This window comes from Corvus brachyrhynchos, unplaced genomic scaffold, assembly GCF_000691975.1.
Source record: "Corvus brachyrhynchos isolate BGI_N302 unplaced genomic scaffold, ASM69197v1 scaffold90, whole genome shotgun sequence".
NCBI lineage: Eukaryota > Metazoa > Chordata > Aves > Passeriformes > Corvidae > Corvus > Corvus brachyrhynchos.
In genome coordinates this window covers 4,596,850-4,616,845 of record NW_008236932.1, presented here as the reverse complement: position 1 = coordinate 4,616,845, position 19,996 = coordinate 4,596,850, and the positions used below count along the sequence as shown (strand labels likewise).

Below are 19,996 nucleotides of genomic sequence, written 5' to 3'. Positions count from 1 at the left end.
CTGCCCCCAGCACTCGAGGTGAGGCCGCCCCAGTGCAGAGCAGAGCGGGACAATCCCCTCCCTTGCCCAGCTGGTGATGCTGTGCCTGATGCACCCCAGGACACGGGTGGCTCTCCCGGCTGCCAGGGCACTGCTCACTCATGTTCAACCAGGACCCCCAGGTCCCTTTCTGCGGGGTTACCCTCAAGCCTTCTCATTCCCTGTTCTGTCTGTTGTAGAGCAACACCTGGAGAGTTGCTCCATCCCAGGTGCAGAATCTGGGACTTTCCCTCGCTGAATTTCATGTGGCTGATGCCTGCCCAGTCCTCTCATTTGTCAAGGTCTCTCTGCAGGGCCTTCCTGCCCTCAAGGGAGTCAGCAGCTCCTCTCAGTTTTGTCTCCTCTGTGAACTTGCTGAGTATCCCTTCCCTTGCTTAGTATCCCCTGTGTCCAAGCCATTTATGAAGATGCTGAAGAGCTCAGGGCTGAGGATGGAGCCCTGTGGAACCCCCCTAGTGACAGGTCACCAGTCTGGTGTCACCCCATTCACTGTAACCCTTTGTGTCCCACCTGTGAGCCAGTTGCTCACCCATCATGTAACGTGGTTATTCATCTGTGTGCTGGACATTTCATCCAGAAGGATCCTGGAGGGCCAGTATTGAAAGCTTTACTGAAATCTGGAAAGATTACATCAGCTGGCTTCCCTTGATCAGCTAGGTGGGTTACCTTGTCATGAAAGGAAATCAGGTTTGTCAAGCACGAACTTCCCCTCATGAAGTCTTGCTGGCTGTGATCAGTGACTGCATTGTTCTTTAGGTGTTTTTTAATACCTCCCAGAATAATCTTCTCCACGACCTTACCAGGCACTGAAGTGAGACTGATGGGCCCATAGTTTCTGGGGTATTCTTTCTCGCTCCTTTTGAAAACTGGGACAACATTCATCCAATCCATTGAGCTGGGACCTCTCTGTATTCCCAAGACTGCCCAAAAACCAAGAGAGTTTTTGCCATGACATCATCTAGTTCTTAGAGAAATCCCATCAGGCCCCACAGATTTGTAGATATTCAACTGGAGAAGCAGATCCTGCACAACTTTAGGGTTGACTGGAGTTGATAACTCTCGCAGTCATGGTCCTCCAGCTCAGGGCACTGAGACCCCCTTGGTTCATCATCCATGTTGAAGACAGAGTCAAAGAATGTGTTAAACACTCCTGCCTTGTCCCTGTGCCTCTCAGCAGATATTTACAATCACTACTAATTTGGCATTCCACAGTGACCTGGCGCTGTTTTTCTGTGCCTGAATGAATACTCCAGGTTAGAAGAAAGGACTGGACAAGTGTATGCATGAAAATAAAATACCCAGAATGGGTCAGAATTCACAGGAATGCAAAACAAAATGAAACTTCCTAACATCTTCATTATCCAAGAGCAAAACTGAGAAGGCCATTTTACACAGTTAAAAGGGGAAGCTGGGAGCTGGCTTTCATCAACCCTACCCTTTGTTCTTGTTATGTTAGTCTTTGTTCCGTGTATTGGCACAGCTGATTTGTGGTCATTAGCTTGGAATATCTTCACCAGACTGCCGCCTTTTCACTTCTCCCAGGATGCCTGCAGGAGTGACTTTTATATGAGCTGACGAAAGTCAGGCTAAATATTCCGTGCTAAAAGCTGCTCAGGAAAATCTGGGCCTTTGGAAATTACTTTCTGTTAAGAACTGGCTTTTTTTCTATAGCTCTTTCTCTGTTGTTTCCCATTCTACTAGTATTTTTTATAGTCTTGGGGTGAAAACCAAACTCCTCCACCCTTGCTGGGAAATTTTGACTATATCTTCAGTTAAGTGCAATGGAACGAACAGAATAAACTATATATATGTCTGTATGTACGTACGTATGTATATATGTATGTATGTATATACACACACGTATAATACATGTATAATGTAAAACATGGCTATCCAACAAGGACTCTAGGGAACAGGAAACATGAACTGCAACTGAACTGCATAAACTGTGCTGCCTCAAGGTTGGGAAAACATTAATAAAAGGTTGCTGTTCCTTATTCAGCTGTGAGATTGCAGGAACAAAAGCAGTATTTCTGGAAAAAATACACACAAAAATTTGAGGAAAGAGGGGAAGGAGGAAAAGCAGAACTCCAGAGCAAGTCTCCCCTACTTTTTGTGACTGCAATGGTGGCATTTTGTTAGCTTCAAAATGGAAACAGCTCCATAATAGGAATACTATAAATACAATCATTGTGCTCTGACTCCTCAGACATCATCTCTGTCAGAAATGAAAGGACAGTGCCTGTGCTGTCCAAAGAATCATTCTTCTGCTGCTAGGAACTGCAGTACTTTTGTAACACTTATATTTATTCCCTCACATTAGAGCTCAGCACTGAGATCACCAACTAATTTCACAGAATCTACTAAGATTCAAGGGCATGAATTCCTTCCTTGAAAGAATCGCAACAGTTAGATTTTTCACAGGCTTTCTTCACCTCCTAGCAGTTCTGTCGCTAGGAATAGAAATCCTTTCATCTGAGCTAGAGGCCTGTGAGCTCACATTGGATTCTGGCTGAACGGTGCTGAATATGAAATGGCCTCACAAAATAGTGCAAGACCTTGGAAACAGAAATCGTGATTGAGAGTAGTTAAATCTGAGAACATACACAAACACAAGGAGCATAGTGGCTGTCTTGGTTACAGCTGGTGTAGAATTTATTCCCTCTCAGTAGCTGTTACAGCACTGTGTTTTGTATTCATAATGGGAATGGTGTTGACAACACACTGATGTTTAGGGTTTTGCTAAATAGTGTTTGTCCTTAATCAAGGACTCTTTTTTCCCTTTTCTCATGCTCTGCCAGTGAGGAGGTATGCAAAAAAACCAACAAACTGGGAGGGACCACCGCTGGACAGGTGACCCAAACTGGCCAAAGGGATATTCCACACCACAGAACATTGTGCCCAGTACATAAACTGGGGGGAGTCACCCAGAAGCACAGCTGACCTGGGTTCAGGAGGAGGGTCTGGCATCTGTCAGTGGGCAGTGAGCAACTGCACTGTGCATGACGTGTTTTTATCTCTTTTCACTATTTATTATCATTATTATTGTCAACCATTATTATTGTATTTTACTTTATTTTCAATTACTAAACTGTTCTTAGGTAAACATCCAAGCTTTACTTTGATTTCCCCCCCATTCCACTGGACCAGGGCAGGGGAAGAGAGGGAGGGAGAGGCTGCGAGGTGTTTCATTTCCACAGACTTGCGGGCTTTAAACCACGACACTGGCTCACTTATCTGGCCCTGTTTGTACAATTTATTGACAATATAAATACTGAAACAAACAGGCCTGGATGGGTTCTGGCTGTCTTTATCATGCCCAAAACAAAGAAATCTCACCAAAAGGTTTAAAGGACCTATCGGTGACATGTAGTAGAAAGTGTATTTTACAATAAAAACTTTTTCATTTGACATATCATCACAATTACTTGCATAACTGCTGGGTTTTTACAGTATCCTGTGTAACTTCACAATTACAAAACAAAACACAAAAAATAGTTTCACTTAAACTTAAAAGAATTTTTTATCCAGCACTAAGAATTTCCCATTTCCTCTAAAGAGGATTAAAACACTTTGCATATAGTGCAGACATTGGTATGGATCTAAACCAAAGAGTTTCTCAATATAGCACATTTCAAAATAGCACCGTGAAAGCGTACAGATCAGCAGTAAAAGCAGAGCAGATTCAGTTGGCTTAAGCTTACTTGGCCTGGGTGTGGAACACATATCCAAGGAAATAGAGAGAAAATATTGGAAGAAAAAGTGGAATTTCAGTGTTAACTGAAGGTACAGCAGTGAAGGATCACTAGAGATGCCTATAGAATTTCTGGAGACATGAGAGTGCGGTTATGACATTGTTGCAATTAGTTCAGCAGAAAAGCTTGGGAGTAATAGAGCAATATATCTGAAAGAGAGAGGGTCTAACAAGCAAACTGTTAACATTTGCACATCTATATGAGGATGGCAAGGGTAAATTAGTGCTCTATTCTTTCTACATTTAACTGAAACAGATATAAGTGGAAGAAAGATACGTACACATTAAGTAACAAGCAATAAGATAAACACAGATGAGGATATGTTTACAGGCAGAGGTAGGTCTGTCAAGAGTGACGAGGGAGGCAGACGGAATGAGGGAAACTTGCAGAACTGTAGCAGTTGTGGAAAATTTAAGATGACAGAGAGTCCTGCCTCATCTCGTCTCCCTTGTCAGTCCATTCCTAAGCATTAAGAAGCTACACTGTGTGGAGATGTCCAACACAGTCATTAAATACATTATCTAACTCCCAGCAGAACTATGGATGTTTTGTAAGAAAAAACCTTGCTCTGAAAACTTTACATTATGAAAAAGCAAGCTAGGTTAAGAAGAGGCACATAGAAAAGAAATAACTTGCTGAAGGTTACATGAAGATCTGCAGTCTTCCAGTTATACCCACTGACAAGACGGCCTTTATGTTCCTGATCCTGTGTAACATGCTGGAACACTGATGGTCTCAGTAAAGCGTACGAAGAAGTTCAGTTTTTCACAGAGGATGGCACATCTGTCTCTCTAAGTAATTTCCAGCCTCTCCAGCTCTCCCTTACACAAGAACAGCTGCTCATGAACTCTCTCACAGGACCAGAGCAGCAGGAGACGGAATCAGAATGAAGTGGTGCAGTTCATACTGCGATACCTAACCTTGCAATCTGTTCCATTGAGAAAAGGAATTAAGTGTGGAATGTGTGGGAATTAATTCCACAGGAGAAAATGAAAAATTAAGGCATGGTGTCCCTGTATGAACAGTTTAGTTATTCTTTCTCAGTTAGCAACAGAAAATGCTATCGACTTTTAATCCCTAGTGTAGACAAAGGTGTTCTTACTTAGCTATTAACTATTAACTTGAAGGACAGATTTCATAAGCAGTGGAAATGCTGGATAACAGAAATGGTATCTGCCCAGACCTAGAAAAAGCACTCTCAGCTGGATGCAGCAATTGAAAATTCTCTTTGGCTGTAATTCCTCTTTGCTTCTGACCACGAAATCTGCTGCTGCACTTTAAACACAAAAAGACCCCAATCACATGTCATAGAGACAGAACATCTAAAATTTTAAGAGCACTAGGCATCAGAATCTTAGCAATTCAGAAACTTAACAATTCCAAAAATGCATGGCATACACTCAAAGTGGTAAAACACAAAACATGACTTGGAAAAAATCACAAAACTGAGTAAAAATCAAACCTTTTGCTTCTTTATTTCACCAGTTAACAGAATTTTTTTGCTAACATATAACAAAGCAACTTCTGAAGAGGAGTGGAAATAATCAAAGCCACTAGATTCTTTCTTACAGAAGAAAAAAAAATATTAACTGGGAGTATGCCACAGGAAATTGGTTAATTGTCCTTTATTAAGTGACTCTAGCCAGATGTTACACACCAGCCCATTAACCAGACAATGATTTAATGGCTTTACTCAGCTGTAATTATAGAACAGAGATTAACAAAACTGCACTTAACACAGGAAGGTCCTTCCTTAAATTAGTTTCACATGCCATTAAAGCAACCAGCTTTTCAGCAAACTGGAGGTTTATGGATTGGTATATTATTTGCAATTACTGCTAATTGCTATAAGCAATGATTGCAATATCTCTGGAACACATCAGTTGCTGACACTACTTAAATGTGACAACTTCATGGCTAACAAGTGTACATGTTACTGATGTATCATTACTTGTAAGTGATTGACAGAAATGTTCCACCTTCGTATTGGAAATACAATAGGAGCTTTATCTCATATAAGGGTAGGTCTGTATTTTTGCTCACAATAGGCCAGTTTATGTATGCAAAGGTATCTAAAGTAGCGTTAATCCTCAAACAGTCTCAACTGGATCAGGGTATTATTCATGCAATCAAGGATACAATACAAGCACTCATTATCAGGCACTCATGCAGCTGAAATAGCTGAAAGCCTGTGACCAACACATGGGATGCATGATAATCTATTTCTGAGGGAAGGTTCTCCTTTACACACCACACCATCTGGAATAAGGCAAGACAATAAATATTTCACTTCCAGCGACAGACACATTTAAATTGCTCACACTGTAGTACATATGTGACATGCAGATACACCCATACCCGACAGATGCTGGCTTTGAAAGAAGAGTACATTTTCTCTGTGCTGACTTCAGGAAATAAGCCATCAGAGAAGAGAGACAGTTTCAGTCTCTAGGAATGATGATGCAATCCCTGCTTGTGCCACATCTACTGTAGTAGATAAATGTACAGCCTCACAGGCTACAGCAGCAGGTGGGGGATGCACTGTCCTGTGGAGATAAGAGCTGGAGAGAGAAAAAAAATCCAGTTTAAAAAAAAATTTTACAAATCATCCAAGACTCAAGCATGGACCTGACAGAACTTGTATCACTCATACTGATTACATACATGACAGTGCTTCCAAAGTTTTTTGAAGATGCCTGGCGCTGGTACAAATCCTTATTATTACAGCCAGTGTGAGACAAGTAAGAAGCATTCCAGAGGCTACCAGATGATCACCTGACTAGTGTCAACCTTGTCATCAGCAACACTGATGCCCTGTGCAGGTCTTCAGAAATCTGGAATTCTGGCACTATCCTTACTCATATGAATGGGCATCACATACAAAAGAATGCAAAGAACTAAGAGGAATGAAGCAAGGTGTATGAGTGAGTAGCCACTCTAATAACAGCAACTATGGTCTAATCCATTTTTTAAAATAAAAATATAAAATCTAAGGACATCAGGAGTCAGACTTCACTTTGTGAATCCAGTGCCAGACTTTTACTCACTGAGGAACAGTTGGAACTGCTGTCAACAACCATGCTAGCAGGAATTCACACCCTTACCCATTGTGGAAACATAATTCCTGAGACAGCAGACATGTGGCAAGCTGGTGAGCACTTGAATACAGTGGCTCTTTGTGACAGAAGCTTACAGGGACCCCAAGAAATAATCTAAGACCATTCACCTGACACCAAGGCAAGCTCAGCCGTAGCTATGTCATTACCAACAAGTTTGTTTAACCTCCTCTTGCAGACCACCCAGAAGCTGCCTTCACAGCAATCTGTTCCCATGCCTCCCTCCCCTACAGCTCAGGAGCACATGGGTATGCTGCCCATGGATGGTACATGTACCACTGGCACTACCAACAGGAGGAAGTTGGTCTTCCTATAGTGGCATTTTGTATATTTGTATATCATGTTTCTTGGCAGTATCTTCCCTGCCAGGCTAAGCAACCTGCCACTAGAATGCCCTATGTGCAGTTAGATCAAATAGATCCCACGTCTCTCTCATAAAATTCCTCTCTGTTTTTCTCCTGCTAGGCCACACCTGTCTTGGAGTACAGTGTCTAAAACAGGACCACAGTTTTACAACTGGATACGGCAGAAGACTGACTTCACATTGTTTTTTTTCAAATCATATTCTTACTCAGAAATGTATTAAACTTATGGTTAATTATAACTAAAAGCATATTTGTTATTTATAAATATTACAGATACTTCTTTGCAAGCACTGTGAAGGGTCTTATCACAACTGACATCTGGGGTTTCCCTTCTCTGCCTACTACTGGGCTGGGGCAGTTTTAATTTCTGTGAAGGATTCTGTCTGATACTCCTTAGAACAGGAGAACGGATTCAAGAATTTCTCTGTACATGGGATCAAGGGCCTAAAAGATACTTGTTGACTTACTAAATCCTTGTTCCCCGCAATACACCACTGTCAAATATACTCAATGTACTCAGCTCCCTCAGGATTTCATCTTCTCTCACTCCTTTTGAAAGGAGTCTGAAGTGGAAATTCAGGGTCTATCTTCTCTGCACTCTCTCACAAGTGGCTCATACTCATATATGATTCTTCCAGTACTTTCATACTTCAAATCACTCTCCTACCACTATGAACCTAATTGATTTGACATAGTTTGGAAAAGTACTAATATCCCTCTGCCATGTTTTTTCCAGAGAAACTGAAATAACTGAGAAGCCTTTTCACACCATGACAGCCCATGGAAGTCCTTTCTCCTGCAATATGCCCCCTGTCAGGAGCGCTACTTTAGAAACCAAGACATTGATAGCTCCTTCTTCCTTATATATCAAAGCTGACACTGACAATGTTTTTAAAATCCCCAAAACAATCAAGACTGCAAGTTCAAGTTAACCACTGCATGCTACTGCCAAGGGAAGCCTGAGATCCCTTAATTTAATTACTTAAAGAAAAAAAGGACATCATGGAACCTTTAATTCAGAATCTGGATTGCAAGAACTGGTTTGAAATTTAGACAACCACAAACAATCCAAATAAACCTACTTTCTTCAGCCCTAAATATGACTAATTCCTTCTGTTTCAGACTGCCAAACAAGCAGCTTAACCAATCAATGCTATATATTTCATAGCCCCCAAGCTGGAGGCTCCTGACCTTTCAAGGGACAAAAATCCGAAGACTATTCTTGTAGATATGTACGTTGAAATAAAAACAAAGACACAATTTTTAGTGAAGAGGTTTTACATGTACATAGGCATTCACAATTACATAATTTGCATATTTGTTTTGCCTTTGAGAGGAAGACAGTTGTGAAGTTACTGACCCTGCTTGAAGGATCATGAAGCATAAATAAATAAATTTCTTAAAAATTTTTAACATGTTTTTATTATGGCTTTTAGGTAAAGCTCAATCATTACTGAAAAACTGTTATTTTCAGGCCTTCTGAATAAACTTGGGAAGACTAAAACTTAGCTCTGTATATATGCAACATTCATCAACATTTTGACAGCATATAAACTTCATTTATTTAATTCCCATTTAATCATAACACTTCTGTACTACAGTCCTGGTGCTACTCACTGTCTCGAATCCTTCCTTTATTAAGGTAAGCCCTACACTTTTCAGATGTTTTGCTAGTAGTTGCAAAGATACAGAGGACATCAGTTCAAGCAATGCACAGCATTGGTGGACTGTGAAAGCACCCTTGATTACAGTTTCTAATTACCCAAGATGTCTAAACCAAGCATGTTGGCAAGAAAAAACATCTGAAAAGAAAAACATGTAAGCCTTGTGAAGGAGGACTACAAAACTGGAGGCAGCAACACCACGTACCGTGCCACGGAGAATGACAGGAACAGTATAAGGCAGACAGCAGCCACTGACCCCAATCCAACAGCAGTCATGTATTGCAGAGTGGGTGATAAATCTGAAAGAAAGTATCAAACAATTCAAACAAACCAAACAAATAGTGTAGCTTCAGTCTGAACAACTAAGTCTGCTCATAGCTGAAATATGGTAACAAAACCCAGATGCTGGACTTAATGGCTCAGTTCATGCCAGTAACGGAGCTGACTATCTATTAGTTACCATCCAATTGAGGAAGAAAGATTAGTAAAAAAGTACTATTATGCTCATTTTTGGTAAAAATATATACCTGTCCTTATAACACTGTAACACCGATTTCCATCAGCAAATTACACGTCTCTAGAGGAGATGTCGTCCCTCCACAAAAATTACAGAATTACAGTACAGTGTATTTCATGAAAACCCCTAAAACTTCATTTTACTTATTTGTTGCAGAAGAAAGTGTGCTTTTAATACAGGTTTCTACCATTTTTTATGACAATGATCTATAACACAATGTCTAGCTAGATGGCATCTGAAACGGGGCCATTTGGTTTAGATTTAATTTACAGATTTGCGTTCCACACAAGTTGAATAAAGAAATATTTCTCAAAGGATTCAGCAAGCCAAAAATACTCTCAACCTCTCCAGCTGCAGAAGTACATTAGGGCAAAGGACACTTTGGCTATAAGTCCACTCAATATAAAGGCAAATGTATTTACAACAAAAAGCCAAAGGCCTGACCTGTCCTATGCTCATTCTTTTAAACCCAAAACCAAAACCCACCTAGTTGTCATACAGCCTTTGATGATGTACTACATGTTGATAGATGAAAAATTCAGAAAAGGACAGATTTCTGTCTTTCCAGTTATTCTATTGCCTACACAGCCCTAGCAATGGAACCCTCAAACCTAAGGAATCCTTGATCTTAGCAGAGTCTCCACAACAAAGAACTGCCTACACTATATTCTAAGTGTGGTCGTAAAGGAACTAGGTCATAAGAGTAATTAAAGAAAGAGTAACTTAGAAATAAACACAAGAGTTGTCACCAGAAGATCGTTTATAGTGATAATCAGATATGGAGAAGACGCACCCCAAGCACTCCGTACACCACGTGATTCGATGTAATTCCAAAGTACTGTCTCACTTTCCAGTGTTACTGCCTTTCCTAACTCAAATTTGTGAGACTTTCAACTCAAAAGCAGAATTTGGGGCCCATAGGAGACTCCAGTGGTGCTGCTTTCTTTGTCAGGAGAGGCAAATGTTTGCTTTTTGCTGAGACATGAGGTGGGTGAAGACTAGTTTCAGTTATGGTGGAAAGGAGGGAAACATGATCTCTAGTGGACTCCAAACTCCGCTGAGCTAAACTAATTAATTGGAAACATTTTAAAGCCAAAAACAAAATCAAAACAACCACACTGAGAAATTTACTGGGTTTTAAAGTTATGCCACTATATATTTAAGAAACTGTACTTGCAAGTATACAAATTAGCCATATATTTCATATTTACACAGTATCTTCTATTTTTTTTAAGATCATAAAAAGATGTAATTCTCCAAGGACCATCTGAACATTCTAAAATAAAAAATGTGGCCTCTAAAGGCTAGAAAATTTTGGGCGGGTTTTGTGTTATTGCTGTTCTTTTTTGGGGTTTTAAGTTATTTTTGTCATTCTTTGATTGATTTTTTAATCTTTAAGCCAATATAGAACTATCTTAAAATAGGCCGCTGAAATTTCACATCTTCTGTGCTTCAAATCCTTTGTGGACAAAAATTGCTGTAAAGATCTGAATGAGATGCACAGAAATAGCAACATTGAAAACCAGGGGAAAACAAGAGAATCCATTTTACAATGGATTGCTGAATCCATTAGAATGGAATACTGAAAAGCAAGGAAAACTTCCTGTCTCTAATCTTTTCAGTCCTTGAAGTCAACAGAAGAAGAATGGCAAAAGATGAAACAGCCACAGCAATTATTAGTTTATGCTGCCAAGCAAAGCCATGACAACTTAGACTTTTTTATTGAAGGAAAAATTGACTTACTTTTAATTTGTGCCCAAACAGCACAGGACTGTGTTCTTACCTAAAAATGAAAACATAAAAATCACTGTTTCTCATGAGAAAAATTTATTATTACTAACACCCTCTGAAAGATCAGCCATCAACAAAACCTACCATTTGGAATCGAGTTTGTTATTCCCTTGGTAGCAGCCTCTATTTTGCCTTAAAAGATTATAAATTATAAAAATAAGATTAGATATAGAGCTTTGATGAAAAGCTAGCTCTAGTTTTTAGCTCATTATTATTCCTTGCTTTCTACAACCTAGGCATGTTAGTAATATGGAAGGATCTTTAAAGTTGCTTTGATAAGGATTCAGAATTTATGAAATGTTAAGATAAGGCTGAATATGCTGTGTTAACTCTTCCCCATTCAGAACATGTATGTTAAAATATAGTATCTGATGGCACGTTTTACGAATACTAGATGTAGCATTCTCTCCAGTTATGATGACTTGCTTGGTAACTTTTAATAAGTTCTATAGAATACTTACAGTTAAAAAATATTTATCAGGGATCTGCTTTTGCAGACTTGTTAAGCAAACTTGATTTTTTTAAGGTAAGCTTTGGTATCTGTAGGTATCAGCTCTTCATAGTGATAAATACACAAAATTTTCTATTCTAGGTTCTATTGTCTATTGTGTAATTACTATGAAGTGTATTTTTGTAGTGCTTCCTGCTAAATGGCTTTCACAGACTTTCACAAAATACATACATGATACATGTATTTTTCATATTGTCGCAAAGTGTGTATTAGGTTGCTCTGAATAACAGTATATTTGCAAAAGAAGGCTACATTTTGAAGCATTTACATAAAAGGATGGAGGCACATTTGTGTGCTTAATCTAACTTCTGTGTGTCTGCATGAATTGTGGAATCTCAGTGATTCTTAAACACATGATTTATAAGGAATTTTATGGTCAATTAAAAAGACAAAAGACTGACAAAGAAAATCTTCTTAGCAGAGGAAAGATAAAGAAAAAGGTGTGGGTTTAGAAATTCAATCAAATGCCAGATTCTGAGGGCACTGGTGTGAGTGCCATCATTTTGAAATAGCTACCTTCATGACACACTCTAGTGTGCAGAAAATCAGACATCTCCTGCCTATCAGGGTAGTTACAGAGGTCCCAAGAGTCTCAGGGGAAAAAAAAATAAACAGAAAGTAAAATCCTCACAGCAGACACCCTTTTCAAGACCTCCAAATCTGAACAAAGGAAAAATGAACATGGTAATTATGTCAAGGCTATTAATTAATAATGGTAATAAAAATCACAACCAAGCCATGATTTTTCAGCATGATTATACAAATTGTACCATTTTCAGTATGAAAGAGGTCTGGAGACAGAAGGGACCCTTAAGGATGCCAGAATATAAAACTGAGTAATGAGAACATTAGTTATGAGCCTATTACATCTATTTCTAATTTTTCTGTATTCAAATGGAAATGTGTTAACAAGTAAAAGACACTTCAGAAATGCTGGTTTCACAGGTATTAATAATTGAGGGCCAAGCAATTTGTTTAAAAAGAAGACTGAGTTCATTAATCCAGTTATGTAAGCAATCAAATTTTTAGAAAGTCTCAAAACCCAACAACCCTGAATTCATAATTCTGATTTCTTTTTAGCTTTCTAACACCAACAATTGCACAAAATAAAAGGGCATTTGAAGAGAATTTGACAATTGAAGATAAACCAATACTTTTGAACCAGTAGTCCAAGTTCCATTTCAAAGAAGCAGAGCTGTGGACCAAAGTGGTTTGGTATCTGCAACCCTAATAATGATTCATAACTGTTGCATGCAACTTTGTGTATTTAATCAACCAACAAAAGCCATACATTAAAGTGTACACTAAGGAGCTGATGCATTTTAAATGGTGGGAAGCAAGAGGGACCTCTACCAATAACTGTAGTATTAATCCACTAAATCAGTGGCCTAGAAAATACGTCTGCAAATGTTAGCAATGAAAGATCAGGAAATAATCCATAAGAAACAGAAAGAATAATGTAAGTTAGAAGCAGCTTAATAAACTGCTGGCAAAGATGTATGAGAATCTACTTTGTTCTGTGCAGCAGAAACCTCCGCAAAAGTAAAAGCCATTAAAATACCCCAGTATTAGAAAATACTGAGGGAAAAAGAGCTAGGGAAGCCAATGCATAAAACCCAAGGATAAATAAACTAAGCTCAAAGAGGTATTCAGTAGACCTTAAAGAGGTCAAACTTGTATACACTTGACTAATTAATAATCCTGCTCCACAGAGTAAATTTTTCTATGAAATACAGTTCATTGTCCAAATTCCAGGACATTTTAGGCTAACTTAACATTATTTATGAAATGAAATGCCTTCTATTGTCGTTTCCCTACTTCTCTCCTTGCACAATTAATTAAAAATTTATGACAAACAACAGGCTTGTATTAGGATCAGAAACCACTTCATCTGTGCTATAAAAACCTCTCAGACTATTGTTAAATAGATGCTACACAAAATACATACTGCACAGATTAGCAGATACCAGAATCATCTTACTACATGCACTTTTATTCCAATCACTTTGGACTGAGGCAGTTACATTTCTTAACAGAAGCTGTTTTAACTTACTGAGATTTGTGTGGGGGGTTCCAAAATTGTGGAGAAATATTTACAAGTGACTCATGGATCAGTTTTTGCATGCTTCATTGCTTTATGCTGTATACACAAAGCCCTAAAAACTCTACTCTTAACTTTTTTCAGATGGCACTGTTTCTTTCTTTATTAAAGGTTGCTTAGCTCAGTTTTTGTATTTGACATTCAGGAACTGTATTGCACATAAAGAGTTATCACTTGTCCCATATGAGAAAAAGTTTCTACTGCTGAGACTCATACTATAAAAAATTTCAAAACTGCTTACTCCTGAGATAGATAGCTGGAAAGCTAGATGAGATGTAAGTTTTGGAAACGTCTTGTTTCTAATAAAAATACATATTTACTTTAAAATGATAAAAAAGTCATGTTAATAATATGCATTTTCTTTCATGAGGTTTTCTCGATGAAGTTGGAGTTGACACTCACTGCCTTTTGGAAGGTAATAATATGTGATAAAATAAATTTTTCCATGTTATTTGAAGTACTGGAATATTTTGTTATGAAACATTTAACTAAAAATTAAAATGGGTGAATTTGTCATTGCTAAGGAGTAATTTTCAAATTCTATTACAAATTTCTTTCAGTAAATTCTGCCCCAATGGAGACACCCTCAATTACTGAGGGCAGTGATGGCCATTAATTTTTAATTATTTCCATTGTTTGCCTTTAAGCATCCAGAGTTGTTTCAACATTACAATGACATAACTACCGTTAAGGAATTACAAGAGATATTTGAAATGCTTCTGATTTAATCTAATTCTGTCAACTAGGAGATCCTTGGAGTGTCATAAAAAATCTAACAGCTAACATTTTCCTCTTTTCCCCCAGCAATATTTCATTCAAGAGGTGTAAAGAAAAGGTTTGAAAACATTCATTACCTTATTCCACTCACTTATTATTCTCAAAAAAACACAGTACTCTTCTCCCAACTTTAAAGGAGCATTATAAAACTTCCCATAGTAATGTCTGTCTCCAAGAGCAATTGACATGTTATCAGCAACATCCTTCGCCCGAAATTCAGCTGCCACATATCCTTTAATGTCAGTGGTGTTACTAAAGAAAGTTGTAGCAGCAAAGGAGTCACAAATAAATGTGCTTTGCAAATCCAGAGGAAGCACAATCACTTGATAAAGACTAGAGGGAAACAAAAAAAGAGCAAATATTAGCCCTCATTTCAAAAAACTAAGCATCAGATATTCATTAACTCATATTGGTTTTTTCTATTTGTAGCCTCTTAACTGCTTTTTATTATCAATGCCCAATACAAACACTTCTTACACTAAAATATTTCTCTGTGTGTGTGTTCCACTTAATTTTTAACCAAAAGCTCTGCATGCACAGCTTAGAGCTGAATCGTCTTATCACATGCACGTTATTGTTACACGTTTATTTATGTTCAGAAGAACATAAAACTGAAATACTTCAGACTCTCTCCTCCTCCTTCTCCTCCTCCTCACACTGAAGTTCATTTATGAAATAATATACCATTTTCTCTAAAAATGACTTGTAAGTTCACAGAAACAAGATTTTTCTATTGAAAGGAGGAGAGGACAGGTACCATTTCTAAAAAAATAAATCAAATCTGTCTTCATACCTCCCAAAACAATGTTTAGTCTATGGTATTCAATCATAGGAAGACCACTAGGGTTCTTACACCAGCGATTCCACGAGATGTTACTAGCTTTCAAATATTTTCTTCTTCAGTGTAATATTAAGTTACCTTTTCCTTCTGGCACCAACAGCACTTAGTAAGTGGTAAATCCTTTTACTCTAGAAATACATTTAGGTAGTAATACACTAAGTATGAAAAATCTACTTCAGAATATGCATAAATGAGGACATTATTCACTATTTCCTCTGGCTCTGGGGGGAAAATGTACTGGCTGCTTGAGTTTGTTGGAAAAGAAAAATCACATGAGTAGAGGTGTGTTTGGATCCATCAATAAAGATCTACTGTAACCTAACTGTGGAAAAGAAAAACAAAACCAAACCTCAAAGCTAGTGATGAAAACTCACAATTATCCAAACTAGGATCTTGGTCCACAAAACAGGGAAAACCTGAAGCTAAATATTACCCTGCTAAGGGGGGAGAAACTGGGAGGTACAGCTTAAGTTTTTTCCATTGCTAAAAAAAATAATCTAGCCACCCAAAACAGTTCTAATCTGTATGTAACATGAATCTGCACAACGTTCATTGAAAGGGTGAAGAGCACAGAGACAAACCTGATCGGTCCATTTTGATCTTCTGCTTTCCGGAGTCTGAGCAAAGGTGCAGAACCTTTAACTGCAACAAATTCTACTTCTGGGAACGGGGGATCTAAAAAGTAAACAAACACCAGTGGTTCAGAAAGGTTTTAGAAATATTTCAGACATCAGTTCCTAGCTACTTTTCAGCTCCTTTTTCAGTTGCTAGCTACTTTTTCTGCGAAAACATCCTTAATTGAGTCTTGAACCCCAAACAGCTAATGCCTGCCAGCAACAAAATTGGCCAAAGAAACCACAGAGCAAATATGAGCTTGGTGGTCTGGCAGCCCCAAGTGAAATCCCTGTACTGAAGTACGTTTGCTAGCTGGGAAAACAAGAGATGCCCAAAAATGCTTGTTGATTACAGAGGAATGAGACATGAAAGCTTTGTTGGAAGAAGCAGTATTATTTATTAGATTGATTGAAATGGTCAGGGAGAAGAAAAATATGAAACTGTGCACAGAGCCCATTGCAAGAAATACAATGGTATGAGTAAAGGGTAATTTAGTAGTGCCAAAAGCACTTTCAAGAAGGCAACTTCCTTAGATACTGCTCATAGATATGCTCATAGTCGGGTAGCAACATCCAGGCTCTTAAATTGGATTTCAATATGTATACAGACCTTTAATCTGTTCTAGTGGGAATTTGCATCAAGGCCAATGCTGAACAAATACTTCTTCCTCTAATTTCAATGGCAGTGATGACAGCTGCACAGTGATATGGAAATTACCACTACCAGTCTGGAAGCAAAAATGAAAATAGCTTCAGTGTGCACAACCAAGGGGGCACAGTGTGAAGCAGGGACACCATCTACCCCAGAAGTCTGAAAGAACTTGCACAGGTAAATACAGGTGCAGCTAGGCTTTTTGAACACCAGTTTATCAGGCTGCTGATGTGATTGATATCTGACTGCAGAGTAACAAATGCAGTACTCATGTACAGAAAACCAAGGTTGCAGAGCTAGAAAGAATAATCAATGTCATGAAAAGAAACAAAAGAAAATCAAGGCAGATTTCCCAAAGTTAAGTTACATCAGGCAAAATATTGCTGAGATGCCTGGATTCTGCAAAGAGCTGGAATACAAATAGTTGCATGTATCTTTTGAAGTATAGAAAATCATTGGTTTTGCAGGAGAAAATGAAGCTTATTAGAAAAACTGTTAAGAGGGTGAGTAACCACTAAAAAGGGAGCTGGAAATATACATCAAGCTGGAAGCAGAAGTACTGGGGTGAAGGAAGGTTATTAGAGGTTAATACTACCAGCATTTTGTTAACAATCATGGTGCAACATCCCAGTATGTACAGATGAATTTTGCTGCTCAATGTTAGAAATATAGAGACGTTACACAAGGAGAATAGAATCACCTTTACAGCTTTTGTTTTGCCGAACTGGGATTAAATTCACCAGTATAAAGTACAAGGTGATACACTTGGGCTACTAATAAGAATTTATGCTAAATATTCTAATTTCCTTTGAGTAGTAGGAATGGCATGCTAGTACATCTCAGAATGAGGGTTAGGCACCAAAATGACAACAGAAAAAAAAAAATCCAAAAGGCTGCTCTAAAAGGCATAAGAAACAGGCTTATGTAATGCTGGAATAGTACCAACAAAGGTACACAAGGCCCATGTGTGACCATTTCCCAGTGCCTGAAGTTCAAATCATCAGTGTGACAGAGCTATGTGAAACCAGTTCACAGGATTTAAGGAAAAGATGGATAAAGAAGAAACCCTCTTGTATGAGGCAGACAAAATCTCAGGTTTGTAACCTATGAAGAGGAAATCTGAAAGCTTACATGATCTCTGCTTTAAACAGAGATGAAACTTGTGAAGGGATAAAACTTAAGCACAGTATGCCCAAAATAAAACTATCAGGCCATACAAGCATCCTTAGCAAGAAAAACCCCTACAACTTTGACGAAAACTATCCTCAAGAGAACTTGCCGAAAGCCTACCTACCCAAATAAATAGCTTTGGTAGTTCCCTTTACAAGGTTATCTTCAAAACCAGGCTATGGGTGAACTATCAGTGAAGAAATCAGCTACGAATGTTTAGAACTGAAATGAGAGTAAGATTTATATAGTGGTCTACAGCTTCCTCCCCAGGGCAAGCAGAGGGGCAGGCACTGATCTCTTCTCTCTGATGACCAACAACAGGACCTGAGGGAATGGCCTGAAGCTGTGTCAGGGCAGGTTTAGGTTGGATATTAGAAGAAAGGTTCTTCACCCAGAGGGTGGCTGGGCACTGGAACAGGCTCCTCAAGGAAGTGGTCACAGCACCAGTCTGACAGAGCTCAAGAAGGATTTGGACAATACTCTCAGGCACATGGTGTGACTCTTGTGGACATGCTGTGCAGGGCCAGGAGCTGGACTTTGATGATCCACATGGGTCCTAGACCAGCATATTCTATGATTCTATGAAAGCCATCGTTCGACAATGTCTTTCTTCCCTCTAGCAGAGGCAGGGCGGAAAACCCTTTGCAAGAGTTTTCTGAGTTAGTGAAACGTGCTGCATGGCTGCCTGCAAGAACAGGAAATGCTCTTTGCTTTGGGTCTTTTCAATTCATCTGCAACTGCAGATACTGTAAGAGATACAGGTAGAATTTCTATCTGAACAAAATAAATGAACAAATAATATTTGACAGCCAATCTTTATGCCCTTTGCAAATTGCAAACTCAAGCAAATATAATTTAAGAGCCAGAAATTTTCTGTTAATTTCAGTTTTTCCTCGGCACCGACATTGTCAATAGACAGAGTAACAGGAAAATATATCTGAAGGGTGGATTTATGTGGTATACTTCTTGTCTTCCTTTGCTTTTACATTCAATATCACCAAAAGACACTATTATTAATTTCTCTTAAGAATTTTTCTATTTCCAAGAAAAACTTGGGAAGTTCTTCTCTCATGCCAGCCAGAATGTGCTTTGCATGCAACAGTTTTGCATTGTTTTTCCAGATAAACATCACAAGAGGAAACAGATGTGGACTAAGATGCCAAAAAGATGCTGACTAAGGTCAAAACAATTAATCTTTCTGTATTTATAATTTGACAGGAAAATACAAGTCATGAAAATAAGTAGCCATCCAGAACTGACAGCCCTAGTAACTGGGTAAAAGAGAGAAAAATCTGAAAAAACACATAGTGCTGTTAAAAGTTGGAGGCTTTTGCTGTGTTTAGTTTCTGGTAAAAAAATAATAGTTATTAAAAACATCAAGCACACAGAAGACAATCTACCTGTTTAAATAAAAAACCAGCTTGTAGCAATGTGAAGGAATAATAGTAATAATAATAATAATAATAATAGTAATAATGATAATATTGAAAGCAATAGTTTAATTTTTTCTTCAGTGATCAGAAAATGAACTCTGAAGGTGTTATTCCATATGCAGTATTGGCACACTCTGACTTTTTCAATAAAAGAAGAACTTTGCCAGAAATTAAACATTTAAAAATATAATTTAAAAAAAAGAAGTCTGCTGGGAAGTCATAATTATTACCAGATTTAAAAATCCACATGTTAAAAATACTGACAACACCACACAGAACAGCTGGAGGGAAAAGGGGAATACTACACAGAAGTGAGGACTTGCACTAGGTGAGTTGGGTGGAGAAATCAAGATCCTCCAGTCTGTTCAGGTGCTGTTAGTGCCTTGCCTTTCTTAAAGAATTATTTTTTTTAACTCTTCACCAGCAGAACAGACTAGCATACCTGTAGCAACACCAGGAAAACAGAGAAGAGCATAGCAAGAAAAGAAACTATATCCAGAGATAGTCTGTCATGGGCTAGCAGGCATAGTCCCGGAAGGGATGTCCTTGCTAAGGGGTGCTTACAGTTTCCTCTGGGAACTGATAGAACCTATCAGCGGCCAGTTTGAATATGGACAATTCTCTAAGCCACTTAAAGTTGTGACCACCTC

The 19,996-nt window shown here is 38.4% G+C and overlaps 1 protein-coding gene across 4 annotated transcripts in view; it reads right to left on the bottom strand.

Annotated features, from left to right (window-relative positions):
- Window positions 1–5,244: 5,244 nt before the first annotated feature.
- Window positions 5,245–19,996, bottom strand: part of SUSD1 (sushi domain containing 1) — a 46,321-nt gene continuing 31,569 nt past the window's right edge. For 2 of the 4 annotated variants that reach the window (XM_017728332.1, XM_017728333.1), the window contains 5 exons: window positions 16,059–16,152; window positions 14,714–14,969; window positions 11,200–11,239; window positions 9,145–9,238; window positions 5,245–6,355 (listed from right to left, as the gene is read on the bottom strand). In XM_017728332.1, coding sequence (XP_017583821.1) covers window positions 6,217–6,355; window positions 9,145–9,238; window positions 11,200–11,239; window positions 14,714–14,969; window positions 16,059–16,152 — 623 coding nt within the window. In that variant the 3' untranslated portion in view covers window positions 5,245–6,216. Of the gene's footprint in view, window positions 6,356–9,144; window positions 9,239–11,199; window positions 11,240–11,331; window positions 11,380–14,713; window positions 14,970–16,058; window positions 16,153–19,996 lie in introns of those variants that run through there. The other 2 variants (XR_001859977.1, XR_001859976.1) reach the window with 2 other exon arrangements.